A 22,802-nucleotide genomic window follows, 5' to 3' on the forward strand; every position below is an offset into this window, starting at 1 on the left:
AATATATTTTGTCATTGTTTTCCAACATAATGCGATGTGCAAGTCTTGTGACTTCACCTCAGATACTACCTAATTAGCAAAAATTAGCAAAAGTCACCTTGGCACAGATCTCACTGAATCCACTGAGAACAGCGACACTGGGAAAGGATATTAAAAAAAATAGCATATGGTAGCTCCTCATATGGTAACTTAAAGCTTAAAGATACATATTAGCAGTGGCTTTATTTTATATTGATTCAGTGGTAGTTGCTTTTCGCCTACTTCCGTGTATGACAACAGTAAAAAGGACAATAAAACACTCTCCAAGACCCTTCAACATTTTATATATCATCAACATCTTCAACGAAAACATCTGTTTAATTCTCCTGAGGCAAATCTTGACAATGGCTATTATAGTATTATTGCAACACAATCAAGTTACAATGTGAACACAATCATGATGTATGATACATTCACTCCTGTGTTATACTGGAGTGTGGGTTGTCTGGAGAAACACAGAGGCATGCTTATGGATCAGTATTGGTGGAATACACAAGAGGGAGGAGCCAGGAGAAGGGGAGGGGCTAAGCGAGACTGCCAGTCTACTTAAACTGGCTGATGGGGGCGGGGATTTTGATGTCTTGGCCTCTCTCCAGTTTCTTCTCACATTCAATGAGATAGTTCACTCCATCTATCACAGTCTGAACCAGCTGGACCTGAGCACATATTGATAACGATAAGAAGTCATGGTGAGGAAAATACATTTTTTCAGTTTTCACCCAAAAATAAAAATTCTGTTATCATTTAATCACCACAATATACTGGTACCTAGGGCCTAAAATGAACACCTGCCAAGTACCAAATACAAATAAAAATCATCTTTGGCGAGCGTTTCCATTACTCTTCAAACTGCGCAAATTGAAATTGTGAATTGAAAATACCCCTAATGGAAACATGTCAATTTCACAAAAACTCCCTGTTGCAAAACTGCAATGGAAATGTGTTTCCGCATTTACACGTCACATGGTGTATGTAAAATTCATATGATCATTCTTCAATGTACTATAACCTCCAAGAAACACTTTATACAAGGGGCTTTCCTTGCCATTAATGATTAGAAAATTTACACTGCACACGTCTGCGGTGCGTTCTGACTCTGAAATGGCCACTTTAGTCAATGCTTGTGTTCATACCAGCCACGCCATGGCACATTTCACAAGTAGCTCTCCCGCTGCTTCTGTAAAGACACACGCCTACACCTTCTTTAATTAAATATAATGGCTAGTGCAGTGTCTGCAATATATAACCCTACCAAAATCCGTCGGCATGACTTATCGCGAGAGGAAAAAATGTAGTTTTAGGCTACGTTTACACTAGAGCATTTTCGTTTTAAAATGCATAACTTTTGCTATGGTTACGCCTGTTGTTTACACTACTCCAGCATTTTTGACCCTCGAAAAAGCAGACTTTTGAAAACGCTGCAGAGCCCGTTTTAGTTTGAAAATTCCGGGGTTGCATTTCAGGCTGCTTTTACACTAGTGTGTTTTTGTTTTAAAATGCATAACTTTTGCTATGGTTACGCCATGTTTACACTACTCCGGCATTTTCGACCCTCAAAAACAGAGACTTTTGAAAATGCTGCAGAGCCCGTTTTAGTTTGAAAACTCTGGGGTTGCATTTTAGGCTACATTTACACTAGTGCATTTTCGTTTTAAACCGTATACATTTTTGCTATGGTTACGCCTGTCGTTTACTGTACCCCGGCGTTTTCGACCCTCGAAAACTGAGACTTTTGAAAATGCTGCAGAGCCCGTTTTAGATTGAAAAGTCTGGGGTTGCATTTCAGGCTACGATTTACACTAGTGGATTTTCGTTTAAAATGTATAACTTTTGCTACAGTTACTCCTGTCGTTTACACTACTCCAGCGTTTTCAACCCTCAAAAATAGAGACTTTTGAAAACGCTGCAGACCCTGTTTTAGTTTGAACAACTCCGGGGTTGCATTTAGGGCTACATTTGCAATAGTGCGTTTTCGTTTTACAACGCATAACTTTTGCTACGGTTACTCTTGTCGTTTACACTGCTCCAGCATTTTTGACCATCGAAAACACAGACTTTCGAAACATTGCAAAATCTATTTTAGTTTGAAAACTCTGGGGTTGCATTTCAGGCTACGTGTACACTAGTGCATTTTTGTTTAAAATGTATAACTTTTGCTACAGTTACTCCTGTCGTTTACACTACTCCAGCGTTTTCAACCCTCAAAAATGGAGACTTTTGAAAACGCTGCAGACCCTGTTTTAGTTTGAACAACTCCGGGGTTGCATTTAGGGCTACGTGTACACTAGTGCATTTTCGTTTTAAAACGCATAACTTTTGCTACGGTTGTGCCTGTCGTTTGCACTACTCTGGTGTTTTCAACCTTCTACAGCGGAGATTTTCGAAAACACTGTAGACTCCGTTTTGGTTTGAAAACGTCAGGGTTGCGTTTCAGGCTATGTTTACACTAGTGTGTTTTCTTTGTAAAATGCATAACTTTTGCTACGGTTACACCTGTCATTTACACTACTTTGGCAATTCGACCCTCAACAATGGACACTTTCGAAAATGCTGCAAATCTGTAATGGAAACGCTAGTGTTATCCACCAGTTGGCTAGTAACCTTTTTTTATCAATTCTAATATTGCCTGAAAACACAGTATGGTTTAACATGATAATGAAATCGTGACTGATTGTGACACTACTGACCTCTGATTGGCCCAGCCTGTCCAGATTGGAAATATCAAAAGTGTTTCCAACAGCTGCAGTGTCCACTCCTCCAGTCCCTCTTTTCTGCAGTCGCAGGTTATCCAGGATCTTTGGAAAACGAGCGTCCTGCAAGAAAAAGACAATACGCAATAAACATATCATATAAATGTGGTTCTTAGCTGTTTATTGGGTCACCCTAACACCAAAAGTATGTGCAAAATTGTAGGCTGAATAGGTGAGGAAGTTAATAATGTATGTCTAGACCTTGCTGAGGCGAGGAAGAGTAACATGGACGCCAGCTCGTAACCCTGTGCCCAGGTTTGATGGACAGGTGAGAATGTAACCCAGACGCTCGTTCCACATGAATTCCCAACCCTTCTCCTGAATTAGTCTCTCAACCTGAGGGACAAAGAGATAGTCTTGTGAAAAAGATATTAAAAAGATGGTCAAAAATAAACAGCAGACTAAGACAGACCCACACACATAATTACACACAGATGCCCGTCTGGCAGAACGATGTGTTTACAACTGTATGTCCACAAAAGGGCATTGCTCTGAGCTGCAATAAACACAGCTGCAGCATCTCTGCTGGATAAATAATGGAGGCTTGTGCGGTTTTAACAGTGACTGAGAGCCACATGCACACATGTGCATGACCTCACCTCTTGGAGACCCTTGCAGAAACGCTCAAAGACCCTCCTCATGTTGCCCCCCTTCTCCATGGAGATCACACGAGTGTGGTCTTCCTCATTGATCCACACCAGGAAGGTTTTTTCATTGTTGTGCCTGGAATAAAAAAGGCACCTGGTTATTATCATCTGCAGAAATACTGAGGCAAATGTCTTTGGCCTGTAAATATTTGCTTGTGACGACAAAGGTTTTTTGCAAGTCTGTGGTTCGAATGAGTCTTTTGAAGAGACCTCCACCATGTGCGTAAACAAACTAGTGGGTGAGATTTGAATATGACTGAGAACAGTCCTTGTAGCAACTGACAGAACAATGGCGCACATCATTGGTTACTCATATGGATGGGAACTGTAAAAAGTTTAATTATTCTGGAAATCAGACTACACTGGTTGATCTGTATATATCTGATTCAGTTAAAAGGACTGAATCATTAGAGTCATTTGTTGGGGAATCAGACTACACTGGTTGCACTGTATATTTCTGATTCAGTAAAAAGGACTGAATCATTAGATTCATTTGTTCAGGAATCAAACTACACTGGTTGCACTGTATGTTTCTGATTTGGTAAAAAAAGGACTGAATCATTAGAGTCATTTGTTCTGGAATAAGACTACACTGGTTGCGCTGTATATTTCTGATTCTGTAAAACAGTCTGATTCAATAGAGTCATTTGTTAGGGAATAAGACTAAATTGATTGCACTGTAAATTTCTGATTCTGTAAAACAGACTGATTTATTAGAGTCAGTTGTTGCAGAATTAGACTACACTGGTTGCGCTGCATATTTCTGATTCTCTAAAACAGACCGATTCATTAGAGTCATTTGTTAAGGATTCAGGCTACATTGTGCAGTATAGTTCTGATTCATAAAAAAATAAATGAATCATTAGAGTCATTTGTTGTGGAATCATACTACACTGGTTGCGCTGTATATTTCTGATTCTGTGAAAAGGACTGAATCATTAGAGTCACTTGTTCAGAAATCAAACTACATGGGTTGCGCTGTATTTTTCTGATTTGGTAGAAAGGACTGAATCATTAGAGTCATTCATTGGGGAATCAGACAACACTGGTTGTGCTGTATGTTTCTGATTCAGTGAAAAGGACTGAATCGTTAGAGCCATTCTTTCGGGAATAAGACTACACTGGTTGCGCTGTATATTTCTGATTCTGTAAAACAGTCTGATTCAATAGAGTCATTTGTTAGGGAATAAGACTAAATTGACTGCACTGTAAATTTCTGATTCTGTAAAACAGACTGATTCATTAGAGTCATTTGTTGGGGAATAAGACTACATTGATTGCACAGTACAATTCTGATTCAGTAAAAAGAACTGAATCATTAGAGTCATTTGTTGATTACACTGATTGCACTGTACAGTTCTGATTCAGTAAAAAGAACTGAATCATTAGAGTCATTTGTTGATTACACTGATTGCACAGTACAGTTCTGATTCTGTGAAAAGGACTGAATCTTTAGAGTCATTCATTGGGGAATCAGACTACACTGGTTGCTCTATATGTTTCTGATTCAGTAAAAAGAACTGAATCATTGGAATAATTTGTTGATTACACTGGTTGCACTGTATGTTTCTGATTCTGTAAAAAGGACTGAATCATTACAGTTATTTGTCGAGGAATCAGATTTTTTGATTCAGTGAAAGGACTTAATTTATTGAAGCAATTTGTTCAGGAATTGGACTACACTACATTGGTTGCGCTGTATATTTCTGATCCCGTAAAAAAAAAAGAACCGACTCAGTCATTTGTTTGAGAATCTGACTCTGCAATCTACTGGTTGCCTGTTTGTTTTTGATTCAGTAAAAAGGATTGACTTTGAGTCATTCGTTCTGAAATCAGATGCCACTGTTTGACAACCAATGGATGAAAGTCATTCAATTGGACTACAACAGTTGCGCTTTAGGTTTCACGCTTGCTGAGTATTTTAAGACAGCAATATGTCCACATCGACAAAATGGTTCTGTTATTTTTAAAATAAGAACCCGTTCTCATTTTCCAAACCTAGTTACCCTTGACCTTATTACATTTTAGTCTCACTTTCAGTCTCTAATGGTATCAGAAGTGCTTTGTTAGCTCAAAAACCATCAGGGTATTAAATCAGAGGTAATTTCCAAATTGAGTCTGGCAACACTGGCACACTTTCCCTTGCAGGCAGAAGGAAGAAGAGGATGAATTATGCAGAAGATGTAAGTGAGCCTTGGGTACGCTCCGTGATCAATATCAAACCACAGCATATGGCAGCAAAGATCGCAGACTATTTCTAGACAAAACGCAGTCCTGTCAGAGGACATTGTTCACCATCAAACCACTCAACTCTTTTCGCTAAGGTTAAACTCACCAGATGCCTCTCGCGTCGGGCCAGTCACGAGCCATGCCTGCACATGTCAGCAGGGGTGATACAGGCTTATCAAACAGGAAGTGATCCTATAGCAATACGAAAGGTCAGCATGAATACTTCTTGGGTTGAACAGCATTGAATTACATTCACCACATTTGAGAATATACCCACATCAATAAGCTGCTGCTGCTCTTGTTCGGTCATTTGAGTGAGGCTGTAGTATTTTCCAGCCAGATCTCCTTTTAGGCCGGCCAAGGCATCAACCACGACCTTCTCCACCTCTCTGCGCTCAGCGCGGGTGCAGGCCGGGGGCAGACTCAGGCCTCGGATACTCCTACCTGTCCTGACTCGAGACGACAGGACGTACTTCTCATCGAATTGGCCTCCGCGTATCTGATGGGACGAAAGTAGGATGAACATAATGAAAGTAACTTAAAACTTTAAGGCTTGTGTTTGCGAAAGAATGGCAAACTATCATGATATTATATAACGAGGTGGAGTGTAAATTTAATTAAACTCAATTTTAAAGCTACAAACTGAAAAATCAAATCATATAAAAGCCAGAATGATTACGTTAAATTAAAATTAACATCAAATTTAATTTACAAAAACACATACACTACCAGTCAAAAGTTTTTGAACAGTATGATTTTTTGTTTTTTAAAAAAGTCTTTTCTGCTCACCAAGACTGCATTTGTTTGATTCAAAGTACAGCAAAAACAATGTACAATTTTGAAATATTTTTACTATTTAAAATTGCTGTTTTATATATTTATATAATATATTTTAAAATGTAATTTATTCCTGTGATTTTAAAGCTGAATTTTTAGCATCATTACTCCAGTCACACGATCCTTCAGAAATCATTCTAATATTCTGATTTGCTGCTCAAAAAACTTTTATTATTATTATTTATTGAAAACAGCTGAGTAGGTTTTTTTCAAGTTTCTTTGATGAATAGAAAGTTTAGAAGAACAGCATTTATCAGAAATAGAAATTTTTTGTAACATTAGAAATATCTTTATCATCACTTCTGATCAATTTAAAGCATCCTTGCTAAATAAAAGTATAACTTTCTATAATTTTTTTCCCACCAAAAATTATACTGACTCCAAGCTTTTGAATTGTATAATGTATAATTTTGCAAAAGCTTTTTATATTGCAGTTAAATGCTGATCTTTGGATCTTTCTGTTCATTAAAGAATCCTGAAAAAAATGTACTCAACTGTTTTAAATATTGATAATAATAAAAAATGTTCCTTGATCAGCAAATCAGTATATTAGAATGATTTCTGAATTATCATGTGACACTAAAGACTGTTGATTATAATGATGCTGATAACACTAATGATGCTGAAAATGTAGCTTCGATCACAGGAATAAATTACATTTTAAAATATACTCAACTTTTATTTTAAATAATAAAAATATTTCACAATATTACTGCCTTTGCTGTATTTTGGATCAAATAAATGCAGGCTTGGTGAGCAGAATAGATTTCTTAAAAAAAAGATTAAAAATCATAGTGTTCAAAAACTTTTGACTGGTAGTGTATATATGTGTGTGCCTGTGTCTTTGTTATAGTGTAATTACACAAAGTAAATAATTAAAAACATGTACACACCCTGACAAAAGTCTTGTCGCCTATCCAAGTTGTAGGAACAACAAATAATAACTTGACTTCTAGTGATCATTTGGAATCAGAAGTGGCTTATATGAAAGGCAAAGGCCTCTAGATTACGCTTATTTTACCAAAATAAAATCTTATCATGCCTTGATTTTTAATTATTTAATTAGGACAGAAAGGTCAGACTTTGCTTAGACAAAAGTCTTGTCACTTAACAGAAATAATGTACAGTGCAGAACATAAAGTCATGGTGCAGTGGAAAAAGAATTAATATTGTGTATGACTCCCATGAGCTTGGAGGACTGCAACCATACGTCTCGGCAATGACTCAGATAACTTATTAATAAAGTCATCTGGAATGGCGAAGAAAGCATTCTTGCAGGACACCCAGAGTTCATCAAGATTCTTTGGTTCCATCTTCAGTGCCTCCTCCTTCATCTTACCCCAGACATGCTCAATAATGTTCATGTCTGGTGACTGGGCTAGCCAATCCTGGAGCACCTTGACCTTCTTTGCTTTCAGGGACTTTGATGTGGAGGCTGAAGTATGAGAAGGAGCACCATCCTGGTGAAGAATTTGCCTTCTTCTGTGGTTTGGAATGTAATGGGCAGCAAGAATGTCTTGATACCTCAGGCTGTTGATGTTGCCATCCACTCTGCAGATCTCTCGCACGCCCCCATACTGAATGTAACCCCAAACCATGATTTTTCCTCCACCGAACTTGACTGTTTTCTGTGTGAATCTTGGGTCCATGCGGGTTCCAATAGATCTTCTGCAGTATTTGTGACGATTGGGATGCAGTTCAATAGATGATTCATAGGAAAAAAACTTCTGCCACTTTTCCACAGTCCATCCTTCCTGCAAGCTGCGGGCCTTGGCAAATGCAACACGATTTTTTAGTTGTCTTCTGTTTAATGCTGGTTTCCGAGCACTAATTCGGCCATTGAGACCACTGCGTGAGAGAATTCGACAGACTGTTCTTGTAGATACAGGGGTTTCTGGTGACCAGTTGTCTTACGGGGTCTGCCTGACCTGGGCCTGTCATGAACTTCACCAGTTTCTTCAAATCTTTTTCTTATCCTCTGCACTTGACGTTTGGATACATTAAAGATGTCTGCCACCTCAGCAGGAGACTTGGTCTTCACTGGGGCCAGCTGCACCAGCTAGACGTAAAAAAGCTAGGTGTAAGCCCTATGCTGGGCTTTGCAATGTCCAACTTTACGATAAATATTTACACCTGTTGCACCAGCTAAAACTGCGACCAGGCGCAACTACGCCCGGCGTACACTGTAAAAAACAATTTGTTGAGTCAACTTAAAATAATTTGTAACCTGGCTGCCTTAAATTTTTAAGTTCAGTCAACTCAAAAAAAAGTTTATTCAACTTGAAATGTTAAATTATACAAGTTTAGCAAACACAAATATCTAAGTTGTTACTTAGTACAACTTAACATTTCAGGTTGACTAAACTTATTTTAGTTGACTGAACTTAAAATTTTAAGGCAGCAGGGTAACAAATTATTTTGTGAATTTTGTGAATGTGAATTTACGTGACAGTTGTGCATTTTAGCCACATCTTTCTGTGGCTGAAAAAAAAAACATTTATAAATTGTAGAGTTTGTGATAGAATTGACAGAATTTGAAAGCTGATCATTTATTTCTAAGATTTAGTCTCAGACGTAGCACTACGCAGAGATGGTGCAACGGGTATAAATTCTACCCAGCCTAGTCTTACAACCGGGCGTACGCCCAGCTGGTGCAACCGGCCCCAGGCTCTTTGGCATGCTGTCAGGTCAGGATGCATTTCAAATGAAGGTTGGGCGTGCTGCCGTTCTTCTTCTACACACCTGGGAATGTGGGTTTTTTTTTGTTTTTTTTTATTCAAACAGATGAAATTTTACAATCACCTTCAGGAGAACATTAACAATGTAAAGAAGATAGAAGTAAGAAGAGGAGAAATAAATTACAATAAGGGGGTATGTTGCTTAGAATAAGGGAAAAAATATAAAAATAAATGACTACATAATAGTAATAATAATAATAGTAAAATAATAATAATAATGTAAGAGCAATGAAGGAAAGCTATCTAAACCTAATCAGAGTTAATAGAAATAATTTTTTCATATATTTCCAAAAACCTGACACATTTATTATTGGTAGTCGAACAAAAAGATGTGAGCAGTGAGTCAATCAGAAAATGTGAAAGAGTGGGAATTGAGCCCATACATTTTTGCTTATGTATGAAGAATTTGCCAAACAAAATAGAAAAGTTGAAAATATATTCTTTAGATTTGTTGGCAGAGTCTGTCTGCCAAGGCGGGTCAGGAAGTTCAGGGAGCAATGGCCGAGTACACAGTCCAATGGCCGAGCAATGGCCGAGTCAAGTCAAGTCAAAGCTGCATCTCCTGAGTCAAGTCACGTTTCAGATGCGTCCCCTAAGTCAAGTCAAGTGACAGCTGTATTTCCTGAGTCTAGTCAAGTTTCCAAGTCCAGTCAAGTTGCAGCTGCGTTTCCCGAATCAAGTCGAGTTGAAGCTGTGCTTCCAGAGTCAAGTCACGCTACAGCTGCTGTTCCTGTGTCAAGTCAAGCCTCCTCCAGCGCGCCCTCCTGAGCCGGCGCTGCCCGAGCGCCCTCTCGTATTCTCCTGGGCTGGCTATGGCCTAAGTTCCCCCAAAATAATTGTGAAGGGGGGATACTCCCCTAACCCGCCATGGCCACCTGGACTGTTTACTCGGCCATGGCTTCCTGAATCCCCTGACCCACTGTGGTCTTATGGACTCTGTACTCGGCCATTGCTCCCTGAACTTCCTGACCCGCCTTGGCCGCAAGGACTGTGTACTCGGCCATGGCTTCCTGAACTCCCGGACCCGCCATGGCCTAATGAACTCTGTGCTCCGCTATGGCTCCCTGATCCGCCCTGGAGGTACGCCCCTATGTACCCTTTGTCTGCCCGGCACGGACCTCCAGGGCACCCACCCTCCCACCCCAGTGTATGTGTTACGGCGCGAGTCGTGCCTTATAAGAGGGGAGGGTAATGTCAGACCGTTGTGTGCCATTTGGACTGTTTGTGTGTGTTATCCCAGTGTTACCCATATTTGGTCTTCCTGTTTGTGTTCTCATTAGTTTCGTCATCGTCTATCATTCACACCTGTCCTGTTTTGATTGGTTTGTTCTGTGTATTTAAGTTTGGTTGTTTCCCAGTGTTATTGTCGGTGATTGTATTGTTACTCCATTCCCTTCGTCATGGTTGCTGGTTCCCTGCTGTTTTCCTTTTTGTTTTATGTACTCTTTGGATTATTTAAATAAATACTGCACTGACTGGATCTCCGCTCTCCTCCTGCTTCATTCCCTCACACACGACGACAAACGTGACAGAGTCATAACAAATAATATCTTTTAAGCTAAAAGACTGCGCAAAGACAAGGGGTTTGTTTAAATGAGAATACAAATCAAACCAAAACTTCTGAACAAATTCACAAGAAAAAAATAAATGTATTAAGGTTTCATCCTCGTTGCCACAAAATGTGCAGGTACTAGGAATATTTGAGTTAACAAGATACACCTGGGAATGTGTTAATTACAGTATTTGTCAAGTTATTATTTGTTGTTCCTACAACTTGGATAGGTGACAAGACTTTTGTCAGGGTGTGTTACTAAAGTAAATACTTTTACTGTGTAACAAGGACACGTTAAAATACATACAGATTTATATTTTATATATTTATATAAATGTCATATATATATATATATATATATATGTGTGTGTTTGTGTGTGTGTGTGTGTGTGTATATATATATATATTTATTTATTTATTATTGAATAGTTAAAACATTACAATCTTTCTATTAGTATAATTAAAAATATTTAAAAAATGCATTTGCCAAAAACCCAGTATCATACATGAATTAGAAAAACATTTCAAGACTTTTGAGAAATGAAAGTGCCCACAGTTCAAAAAAACACCCTACTACAGTGAATGCTGTATGTGTAACTAAAACACTTCCTCTTACCTTACTGGAATCCAGGTCAGTCGGGTGTTTCATGTTGCAGGGGTCATACCCATTGTGCCTTTCCTTGATGACTGGGTTAAAGAGATCAGCAAAGACCTGCACAAAACATGTTTGATGTACTTGTCCTCCAAAATGCTAATATGTCAAATATGTGATATCCAATATCCTCTCACCTCATATGACTCCTCATCTCCTGCCACCATTCCTACAGTCTTAATAAATGGGTGGCCAGGGTTGTCCACGCCAGTTTGGATAGCCTCGTCCAAAGTGTAACCATTCGGAGTGGTTTTATTACACAGCTTAGCGTACACAGCGGGACTCAGGTGACTGGCCATACAGTTATTGTGCTTCCGCAAATCTGGATATTCAGCACTGTTGGGAAAGAGAACTAAGCTGAAAATCAAGGACAATGGCTGTGTTTCAAAACCAAAGACAGTTTTGTTGAGCCATTTTTGAGCGCCAAAACCGCGTTCTGAACGCGTCAGAATTCTTGTGAGCTCCCTATCCAAATAACGCTTTGAGCGTCATAACCGCGTTCCGAACGCGTCAAAAACCTATTAAGCTGCAAACAAAGACGGCGTTCTAGAATGCCATAGACGCGTTCCCTACGCGTCAAAGCCTTTTAAGCTGCCGTCTCGTGTTTTTAAATGCAGCCAATGTTTTTAACGATAAAAATGTGAATTAAAAAAAATAATGCGTACACACAAATAAATAAAGCTTAATTTGCATTCATCAACATTTTGGATATTAAAGAGTTCATTCGAAGATACAGAATACAACAGTTACAAAGTCTAATATAATGTCAGATAATATAGTTAATATAATGCTTATTTATCGCTACGCGATTGTGGAACAGGGTCATTTCTGACTCATATGAATGAATGGACATATTTGACGCCTACGTAGGCATTTGTCCAATACAATACTTGGTTTGTTTGGCATTCTATTACGATATTTCATTGTTTTATGCAAGATATTGTCGTTATAATTACCTAGGAGGATAAATTCTCCGGACGTGCGCTCCTGCATTGACATGCTGCTCTCTGTTCAGGAAGAATCCCACGGTCAGAGATCCCGCACCGACCAACGACAAGATTCCCACCTTCCTTTTACTTGACAAAATTCGTGCGAAGCTGCTTGCCATTTTAACCCTGTAGAAGCAGACGAGGTCTCTCCAGATGAATGAGGTCTTGAAGAATGGACAGACAGAGGGATAGACACTGGGATTACTGGAGGATGCAGGGGAATGCTGCGGATATCTGCCCTTCTCCCAACACAAGAGCCGTCCGATCACCCTCCCCTCCGAGGCAGCAGCAGCAAGACGAGATGATTCAGAATCGCACACAGCCTACTGCCGCTTACAGTAAACTATTCAACAACCTTGAATATCACTACACAAAGGCTATTTCATTAAGGTCCCAACATGGGTGACTTTTCTTAATGTCTTAATGAGTTTTTATGGCATCAAAGGGGACCAATAAATGTGTTGTTAACCATAAAACAACTGACAGGTTATTTGAACCTTGTACGTGACTTTGAAGCCTATTGGTCCAGCTTTACCTGTGAAAGAATATACGCCCGTCTGCAGTACGCGCATGCGCGATAGGGATTGGCTGATGAATGGCGCCGTTGCATAAATTATATGGTTATTTAGATAAAGCGAGATAAAGATTAAGGTTTTCTGTGGTTTTGTGATACCATGAGTGTCACACGAGCCCAAGCGGCAACCTCCCGATCTCCCTCTTGAAGCCAATACGGAAGGGACTAAAACTGCAATTCATCGACTGGCCGCTAGAGACTGGCTGCAAAAGGGAGTCATAGACTCCCCATGTTAAAATGCCCAACTTCACAGCAGAAAAAAATGTTTACAGCCTGGTAAAAAAAGTGATTTTGGTCTATATAGCTAATTTTGCCCTTCATGTTAACTGTGAGGGGGTGAATTTTTTTTATAACTCATCCGTTTAATTTATATTAAGCCTTAAAGTTCTGCATAATTTAGGCCGCTGCTGTCCAGTTATATCCTTTAAACTAACAGAATGCTTCATTTAGAATTATTGTTTTTTGAACATTCATCCTAGTGGACTGAATGCTTCATCTAATTGCAGAACCACCCATATTCCTCACTAAACTTTTTTGTATTTTTGCTTTTGGATGTCATAGTCTGCCTATGCACTGGTTTTGAAAAAGAGAAGCTGAAAATCATTTTTGAGCGTTAAAACAGCGTTCTGTAAGCGTCAGATTCCCGCCCACTAAGAGCTTCAAAAGTGCTGTTCAGAAATCTACGGGTGACGTCACGGAAACTACGTCCATGTTTTTTTGCAGTCTATTCAGGAGCCTTACAAGTACACGTTGGGTCTTGAAGTTAAACTTCAAAGGTTAAAAAGGCTAAAAATCCATCAGAAACGGATGGTTCCTTTTCTATGCAAGGACTATGTAGAAGGGAAAATATCTCCTTTATGTCCTTTATGTTATAATTATTTATAATATTGTTATATCTACATTTTAAGACACTCAAAACTGTGCTATATTGTGAATATAACACATTTTAGCCACATGCGTACCCTGTTAAAAAAAAATAGCATATGCTGGTTAGGTTGGTTTTGAAGCATGGATGCTGTCGTGAGCTGGTTTAAGCTGGTCATAAGCAACTAGCTCCTGCTCAGGACCAGTTTAGGACCAGCTTAAACCATCATCCATGCTTTAAAACCTATCTAACCAGCTGTTTTTTTCCTTACAAAAATTAACCATGGATTTATTACAGTAAAAGTGTAGTGTTACCATGTTACCAGTGTTTTACCACACATAGCATGGTTAAACGATGGTTAGCACAGCAAAACCATGGTTAATTTGAGGTTCCCTGCTGAAAGGAACAACTAAAACTAGCCTAAGATGGTTGTCTGGTCTTAGCTGGAAGTAGCTGATTTTAGCTGGTCTCCCAGCCTGGCTAGGCTGGTCAAGTAAGTTGGTTTTAGCTGGTTGTTCCAGCTGGTCTCCCAGCCTGACCAGCTAAGAAAGTGGCCAAAACCTCTCTAAAACCAGCCTGCTGACCAGCTTAAGCCAGCTATGACCAGGCTGTATGACCAGCTAAAACCAGCCAACCAGCTTAGGCTGATTTTAACGGTTTTATTTTACCATGGTTTAACTATAGTGACCATGATTTTTTGGTTTTATTTGTAGCTAAACCATCATTAATTTGTTCATTTATGTTCGTTTGTAATTGGAAATGAATGCATGAGCAAGTATATTTGCTTAATACGTTTTTAGTCCTGCAATATCACTTTTTAGAAATATTCCACACAGCAACTAGTGAATTTAATGCATTTAACCCAACCAGTAACATTTAGGAATCAAATATAGTTTGAAGGGTCTGAAACAATTTGTACTGTAACTATAAATAAAAGAGCCGATCGTTTTAACAGCATGTAAAAATCTTAACAAGTGTACTGTAAGTCACATGACCAGGTAGTGTACAGTATATGACGTGTCTCAAGTCTCCATAAAAGGAAGCATGTAAAATATGACCCTGAACAACAAAACCAGTCATAAGGGTCAATTTTTTGAAACAAAGAAACTAAAATCTGGAATCTGAGGGTGCAAAAAATCAAAATATTGAGGAAGTTGCCCTTAAAGTTGTCCAAATGAAGTTTTTAGCAATGCATGTTACTAATCAAAATTATGTTGTGATATATTTGCAGTAGGAAATTTACAAATGTCTTCATGGAACATGATCTTTACTTAATATCCTAATGATTAAGAATAATTTTGACCCATACAATGTATTGTTGGCTATTGCTACAAATATACCCGTGCGACTTATGACTGGTTTTGAAGTCCAGGGTCACAAAATATGGAATACAGATACAACGCCCATATTTAATGGGTCTATTATTAACTTTTCTCTTTCAATATCTCTCGTCAGTGTTCGGATTTATGAAAAGTCTGAGATGAGAACTCATAAGCCCTATATTGTCATTCCATTGTCTTAAAAAAACGTCTGAAATATATAAGACATGCTGTTTCATATGTGGTCATGTAAACTGGAAAACAGTTGGGAATAAATGGGTTAACCTATTTTCATCATAAGCCTGTATTAGGCCTTACCACCAAAAAATGTTCATAGTATTTACTGGTCTTAGTGGGGATAAAAATCCTTGGTTTAAACCGTTCCACTAGGATACTTTGCAGAAGTCATGTGAAATAAACAAGAGATTTACAGTAGGCAAAACAAACTAAAGCCTGTATAATAATCTCTTACCGTACTGTACAGCAAGCTGGTCATTATTGTGAGATTAAATCAGTGTTTAAATGATGCCAGGCAGAATTGCAGACTTTATACCGGGATATTTCTAGTGAAATGCAGTGCAAACGTGTAATGTTTGAACAAGCATGTCATTCATCAAATGTCAAAGTACTCTATCAGCGCTGGAAAATGAATGAATGCTTTATAAACAGTCATGCATTTTTAAAATGAAATTCTAAAGCTTACCAGATACTTTAAACCCGCCGAAGTCGGTCTTATCTTCTGAAGTATGGTAGCAATCAGGTACAAGGGCAAAGCTTTTACCTTCTTCAGAGCAGCAGAGCAGAAATAGGTGTGTCTTTCTTTATTACAGTGCCATGGCGTGGCTAAGACTTCCTTTTGTTTGACCTGCCACTGTTACACTCAAGAACCACTGTGCCGTTCAATCATTGGCTGTTCAGTGTTTCCTGGGAACAAAATCACGACTGGATTTCTTATCTGTGTCCGGTGTCATCAGAGCTGGCTATGAGATAATGAAGCCACGATCAGTTTAAAGGTCACTGGGACGACGGGATTAATGACACGTCCCTTAACAGCCTACCTTACAACACTTTTACCTTGATGTCGTTAAAATCAACTAAACAGTGTTACAAAGAAAATCCACACTGTATGCAAAGAATAACAAAACAACATTCAGCTTAAGGCCATTGTTGTCTTTATCATTTGTACTGTTTAATAACTGATAAATGTCTAGCTGATGAACTCTTGAAGGCCCTGAAGACATAATGCAAAGCAAAAAACTACTTACAAATACAGTTAAACTGAGAACTTAACATATTTCAGGCTATAAAAAAAATGTACAGCTAATACTAAAATGCTTTCCCTATTGAAAAAAATATATTTTTTCATACTAAGTATACTACAAATACATTTACATATTTATGTACTTAATAAAATACCCTGCAACTGTACTTTTAGCATACTAAACTGGTCTACTTAAAGTCTGTGAAATTGGAAAACCTAATTTTGTACTTAAAACATTTTAACTGTGTGAAAGTAGTGCTGAAGTCCAACTAAAGATACACTGAAGTGTATCTGATTGTGCTAAAGTGAAACTTTTGAAAGTGTTCCGGTGCACTTCTTTAAATATATATCATTGAAAGACTAATATTATTCAAATATCATGACATTAAAACACATTTTAAGCTTAATATTAAGAAATGTGCATTGTGCACAAGTAGTACTCAGTAATGTTTAATTTTTATATCAGTGAGTCTATATATATAACTGCCTCACTGCTCCCTCTGTTGGAGTTATACTGCTATAAGCCAACATGGAAAATGGTCCAGGCCCGTATTAATGGGTCTTATGGCCGTTCCAAACAGCACCAATAACCTTACCACAAGGCGGCGTTACTTTCTCTTCTTCCAGTGGAACTGGGTCGCATTCACCGGATATGATGAACTGGAAAGAGTGGAAGCAGCTGTCCATTGACTTGCGTAGGTTGTTTCTAAATTAGATTATCAAGTAATAAACAGTTTGGTAACCTAATAAAGCTACATCCAGTACACGATTAAATAAAATTACAGGCATTTCCTATCTTCCATATGTTATATTTTAACTACATTATAAAAAGAAAAAACCAAGAGACAATTTAAATATCCTTTAAACTAACAGAATTCTTCATTTAGAATAATTGTTTTTTGAACATTCATCCTAGTGGACTGAATGCTTCATCTAATTGCAGAACCACCCATATTCCTTACTAAACTTTTTTGTATTTTTGGGTGCTTTTGGATGTCATAGTCTGCCTATGCACTGGTTTTGAAAAAGAGAAGTGAGCTGAAAATCAAGGACAGTTGTTGTGTCTCAAAGCCAAACAAGCTGCATACCAAAACAGCTTTGTTCGGCATGTCTGTCAAAACGGCATTTTCGAGCGTTAAAACAGCGTTCTGTAAGTGTCTGATTTTCGTCAGCTCCCTACCAAAACAGCACTTCTGAGCGTCATAACCAGTGTTGGGGAGTAACTAGTTACATGTAAACAGAATTACGTAATTTAATTACAAAATAAATGTAATTGTAATTAGTTACAGTTACTGAGAAAAAATATGTAATTAAACTACAGTTACTTTTGAAAAATGTTAATGATTACAAACATACAGATTTAATTGTCTACTTTTATAAACTGCATTGATTGCTCTAAAATGAGACACCAATGTTTCAAGAGTTTAGGACACAGCATAGGACACATGCTCATTCAATAACTGTTTTATTCCTTTTTGGGTTTATGCATATACTTTAGTTTTTAAGATCAATTGTTTTTTTTCCAAGGCATTGTTAGATGCCATTGTTTCATAACTATGTCATAACTATGCAAACATTTGATTTCAAAACCAGTATCATAGCTATTAAACTATTTATTGTTATGATTTCAAATCTGAATTTAACCTCAGAATGATCTAAAAATAAATTTTTAAATACAATTATTACACGGCTGGAATGCTTGATTCTGATTGGTCAGTCATGACATTCCAAGGTATGTTATTCCCCGATAACAACTGGTAAAAGCTAATGACACACACTCATCTGGGAAACTTACGTTGGCCTAGACGCTTGATAATTTTTCTTAGTCGAAGCTTTGCATTTGGTTAGCAAATAAAATATTAAAACTCAATTCAATATTATTCAAGTGATAATAATATTTCAAGTGATAATGGATTTTAAAAGTCTGACAGTAATCAGTGTTGAGTGCTACTGTAAGATTAACCCTGTTTTGAAATGATTAACAGTTGAACATTTTAGAAATTTAGAAAAGTAATCAAAAAGTTATTAAAAGTAATAAGTTACATTACTTTAATAAAGTAATTGAAAAGTTACACTACTTATTACATTTTAAACCGAGTAACTTGTAATCTGTAACCTATTACATTTCCAAAGTAACCTTCCCAACACTGGTCATAACCGCGTTCCGAGCGTTAAAAACATACCAAAGACGGCGTTCTAGAATGTCACAGACGCGTCCCGAACGCGTCAAAACCTTTCAAATGCTGCCTGTCTCGTGTTTTTTAGATACAGCCAATGTTAAACCACTCCGTGCATTTTTAAAGATAACGTGAATTATGAGGATATTAATTCATGCGTACGCCTACACATAAATAAATAAAACCTTAATTTGCATTCGTCGACACCCATATTCTATATAACTAGGAACACACAACAGTACCACAACAGTTTTGTTGGGCCTGTTTATAAAATCGGCATTTTTGAATGTCAAAACCGCGTTCTGTACACGACATAGCCTTGTGAACTCCGTATCAATCCAGCGTTTTTGAGCGTCATAACCGCATTACGAACGCGTTAAAAACCTAAGCTGCAAACAAAGACGGCGTTCTACAATGTCATAGACGCGTTCAGAACGCGTCAAAACCTTTCAAGCTGCCTGTCTTGTGTTTTTTGGATACAGCCAATGTTAAACCACTAAATGTTCATTTTTAACGATAAAATGTGAATTATGAGGTTAATGCGTACACACAAATAAATAAATCCTTAATTTGCATTCATCAACACCCATATTCCCAACTAAGCTTTTCTTTCCTTTTTTTCTTTTTATTTATTTATTTATTTATTTATTTATATATTTATTTATTTATTTATTTGTGCTTTTGGATTTGTATATGTGATAGTCTATCTCAGGGGCGAGGCCAGACATTTTTAAGTGGGTGGGTCTACATTAAACCGGGTGGGCAAGTTGTAACATGGAAACTCCATATTAAATTGCTAAAAAAAACAAACAAAACAAAAACAAACAAACAAAAAAAAAACAGCATAACAACAAATATTCAATGCACAACACTTCTAAAGAATTAACATTAATGTTAATTTCAACATTTACTAAAACATTAAAATGAAAAGTACCTGAGCTAACAAAAAGTTGTACTTTTATTAACTAACAGTAACAAAGATTAATTAATACTGTAACTGATGAATTTCTCATTGTTAATATTAATTAATGCATTAAGGTTACCTAACGTTAACAAAGTTTACTGTAAAGCATTACCTAGTCTGAGACGACGGAACTTCGCAACTTCTCCTACGTGCCTTTGTCGGTTCGCGTTTAAAGGAGATTAAAGAAGACGCAGAAATGTGCGCATCTGCAAATATACAGTTTGTTGTGGAGAACAGTAATCTAGCACAACGTTTATGTTTCTTTCTACAAAGGACGCATCTATTTAGCGGCTTAAACACTGTACCTTTGCTAATATGAAGGTTTTCACAAGCTCAGAAGTTTCCAAAATCCATCACTTGGTTGTCCGGATTCAGTTTTCAACGCTTTTAAGTTTCATTTGGGATATACAGTATTTTTTAAAGACTGATTGAGGTTTGTTTCACTGTTTTCAAATGCGCGTATTTTACTATCATGTCCTTACGTTGTAAACATAATTGTGGGTGGAACTAAGTGAAACTGACGAATCATCATTTTGATAAGCGTATGGTATGCACCTATAGCAAGAGGGAGAATTAGGAAACTGCCTGTAATCAACCATGAAAACGTTAAATATATTTAAAGTAAATATATGAAGTTATAGATATAGAATTATCGTTTAATAAATAGCATTCATTTGGAAAGTTACCAGCTTCGCCACTGGTCCTATGCACTGGTTTTGAAAAAGAGAACTAAGCTGAAAATCAAGGCCAATAGCTGTGTCTCAACAAACCTAACAAGCTGGCTACCAAAACGGTTTTGCTGGGTCTGTCGATCAAAATGGTATTTTTGAGCGTCAAAACCGCGTTTTGTACACGTCAGGTCCCCGTGAGCTCCCTATCAAACCAGCGATTCTGAGAGTCATAACCGCGTTCCGAACGCGTTAAAAACGTGCAACCAAAGACGGCGATCTAGAATGTCATAGAAGCGTTCCGAACGCGCCAAAACCTTTCAAGCTGCCTGTCTTGGTTTGGTCTGGATATTCAGCGTTTGGGAAAGAGAACTAAGCTGAAAACCAAGGACAATGGCTGTGTTTCAAAACCAAACAAGACAGTTTTGCTGAGCCTGTCCATCAAAACGCCATTTTTGAACGCCAAAACCGCGTTCTGTATGCGTCAGAATCCTTGTGAGCTCCCTATCCAAACAGCGCTTTGATCGTCTTAACCACGTTCTGAATGCGTTAAAACATATTATGATGCAACCAAAGACGGCGTTCTAGAACGCCATAGAAGCATTCCGAACGCGTCAAAACCTTTCAAGCTGCCTGTCTTGGTTTGGTCTGGATATTTAGCACGGTTGGGAAAGAGCAGTGGTGGGCAGTAACGAAGTAGTTGTAATTCGTTACTGTACTTAAGTACATTTTTCAAGTATCTGTACTTTACTGGAGTAGTTTTATTTTGAGTAACTTTCACTTTTACTTCACTACATTCCAAAGTGTAATATCGTACTTTTTACTTCACTACATTTCATAAACATATCGTTACTCCTTATAAAATATCACGTGCTCTGAGACGCACAAGCGGTGTCTGATTCATGAACAAACTGATTCTTTTCAATGAACCTGTTAAACTGATTCGCCAATCGCACCAAACGATTCATTCACGAATTGGAATGATCCGATTGCAGCTGTTCTCAAATCGACAACTCATTGATTCAAGTGATCCGTTTAGAGCGAGTCTCCAGTCAAATGAATTCACAAGTAAAAACCGGGAGATCTTGTGTGCGCGCGACCGATGCTGCGAAAAGTAAGTTACCAAGGTCGAATTTTCGTATTAATTTTTATAACTGAAAATCATATTTAGGTCAAAGCCGTCCGTTGTTTGTGAATTACATCTGCTGTAAAAGGTGATCTGTTTAAGCGCACTGAAATGCTTGAATTCAGACACATCAAAAACGAAAAATTTTAATAACAGCTTAAATAAAATAACTCATGCACGTTCATATTCCTCGCTGATATAACGTTAGCAGTTTTACTAAAATGCTAGCCCTACGTGACGTCTGTTTATATATTGTTTTGCAACAGTATAAATGTTTATATTGTTTGGATCAGCTAGAGTAGACAGATATAATGTTTATTCAACTATACTGAAAATAAGTAAATATTGTTAGCTGATGCTAACTGTCTAGCTGCTTGCTGGTGCTAAGTTAAGATAATTTTTAGATATAAAGTCCACATATTTTTATTCAACCACCTAGATAGATTACATCCGAGGGAAAAAGAAAGGATGTGATGTTCAGATCATGGTAACTACAGTAATTATCAAAGGAAAGGAAATAATCATTATGTAAATATTTCCTTAAAATGTTCTCGCTAACTTTAGGCCTTATTCTCATGTCATATATAACTGTGACGTTATGCAAAACAAGCTTTAAAACACTTTTTTTTTCTTACTGTTGAATATATGATTGTCAAATCTGTTTTGTCTCGGTACATTGCAGTGTAAGCTACACATTGAATATTACTATATCACTTTCGTCAATATAGTCCATATCAACAACAAAAATGTATTTTTTGGGAAAATCCCAGGTTTTTTTATGAGTAGGATTATAAAAACAAATATGTGCTAATATAAAATTCAATTAAGTAGCCTATTTAAAATTGCAAAATTAATCTATCAGTACTTTTTTACTTAAGTACATAAAAAATTGGGTACTTTTGTACTTTCACTCGAGTAAAATTGAAAGAGGAGCACTTTTACTTTTACTGGAGTAATATTTTATTATACGTATCTGTACTTTTACTCAAGTACTCAACTTGTGTACTTCGTCCACCACTGGGAAAGAGAACTAAGCTGAAACCCAAGGACAATGGCTGTTTCAAAACCAAACGAGACAGTTTTGTTGAGCCTGTCCATCAAAACGCAATTTGTGAACGCCAAAACCGCGTTCTGTACGCGTCAGAATCCTTGTGAGCTCCCTATCCAAACAGCGCTTTGAGCGTCTTAACCGCGTTCTGAACGCGTTAAAACATATTATGGTGCAACCAAAGACGGCGTTCTAGAATGTCATAGAAGCACTCCGAACGGGTCAGAACCTTTAAAGCTGCCCGTCTTAGGTTTTTTAAATACAACATGTGTTAAACCACTACATGTGCATTTTTAAAGATAAAATGTGAATTATGAGGATATTAATTCATGCATAGGCCTACACATAAATAAATAAAACCTTAAGT

General features: G+C 37.6%; 1 protein-coding gene across 2 annotated transcripts; it reads right to left on the minus strand.

Annotated features, from left to right (window-relative positions):
• Window positions 1–203: 203 nt before the first annotated feature.
• On the minus strand, window positions 204–16,087 carry ckmt1 (creatine kinase, mitochondrial 1). 2 transcript variants are annotated; one of them, XM_051100242.1, is made up of 10 exons: window positions 15,895–16,087; window positions 12,401–12,597; window positions 11,582–11,780; window positions 11,409–11,504; window positions 5,943–6,164; window positions 5,772–5,857; window positions 3,389–3,512; window positions 2,991–3,125; window positions 2,727–2,852; window positions 204–695 (listed from the first exon to the last, which is right to left on the minus strand). In XM_051100242.1, exons 2-10 carry the CDS (start codon window positions 12,550–12,552, stop codon window positions 582–584), a joined length of 1,254 nt encoding a protein of 417 aa, XP_050956199.1. In that variant the 5' UTR covers window positions 12,553–12,597; window positions 15,895–16,087; the 3' UTR covers window positions 204–581. The 2 variants fall into 2 exon arrangements, with proteins under 2 accessions (XP_050956199.1, XP_050956198.1); XM_051100241.1 differs by lacking the exon at window positions 15,895–16,087 and having other exon boundaries at window positions 12,401–12,938.
• Window positions 16,088–22,802: the final 6,715 nt, after the last annotated feature.

Source organism: Labeo rohita, chromosome 25 (assembly GCF_022985175.1).
Source record: "Labeo rohita strain BAU-BD-2019 chromosome 25, IGBB_LRoh.1.0, whole genome shotgun sequence".
NCBI classification, from domain to species: domain Eukaryota; kingdom Metazoa; phylum Chordata; class Actinopteri; order Cypriniformes; family Cyprinidae; genus Labeo; species Labeo rohita.

Coding starts and splice junctions, on each gene's coding strand:
- ckmt1 (XM_051100242.1), bottom strand. CDS start 12,552: ATGGCAAGCAGCTTCGCACGAATTTTGTCAAGTAAAAGGAAGGTGGGA. Junction 6,165..11,408: donor CTGACCTGGATTCCAGTAAG/GTAAGAGGAAGT, acceptor TCGTCCCATCAG/ATACGCGGAGGCCAATTCGA. Junction 3,126..3,388: donor TCTGCAAGGGTCTCCAAGAG/GTGAGGTCATGC, acceptor TTTGTCCCTCAG/GTTGAGAGACTAATTCAGGA.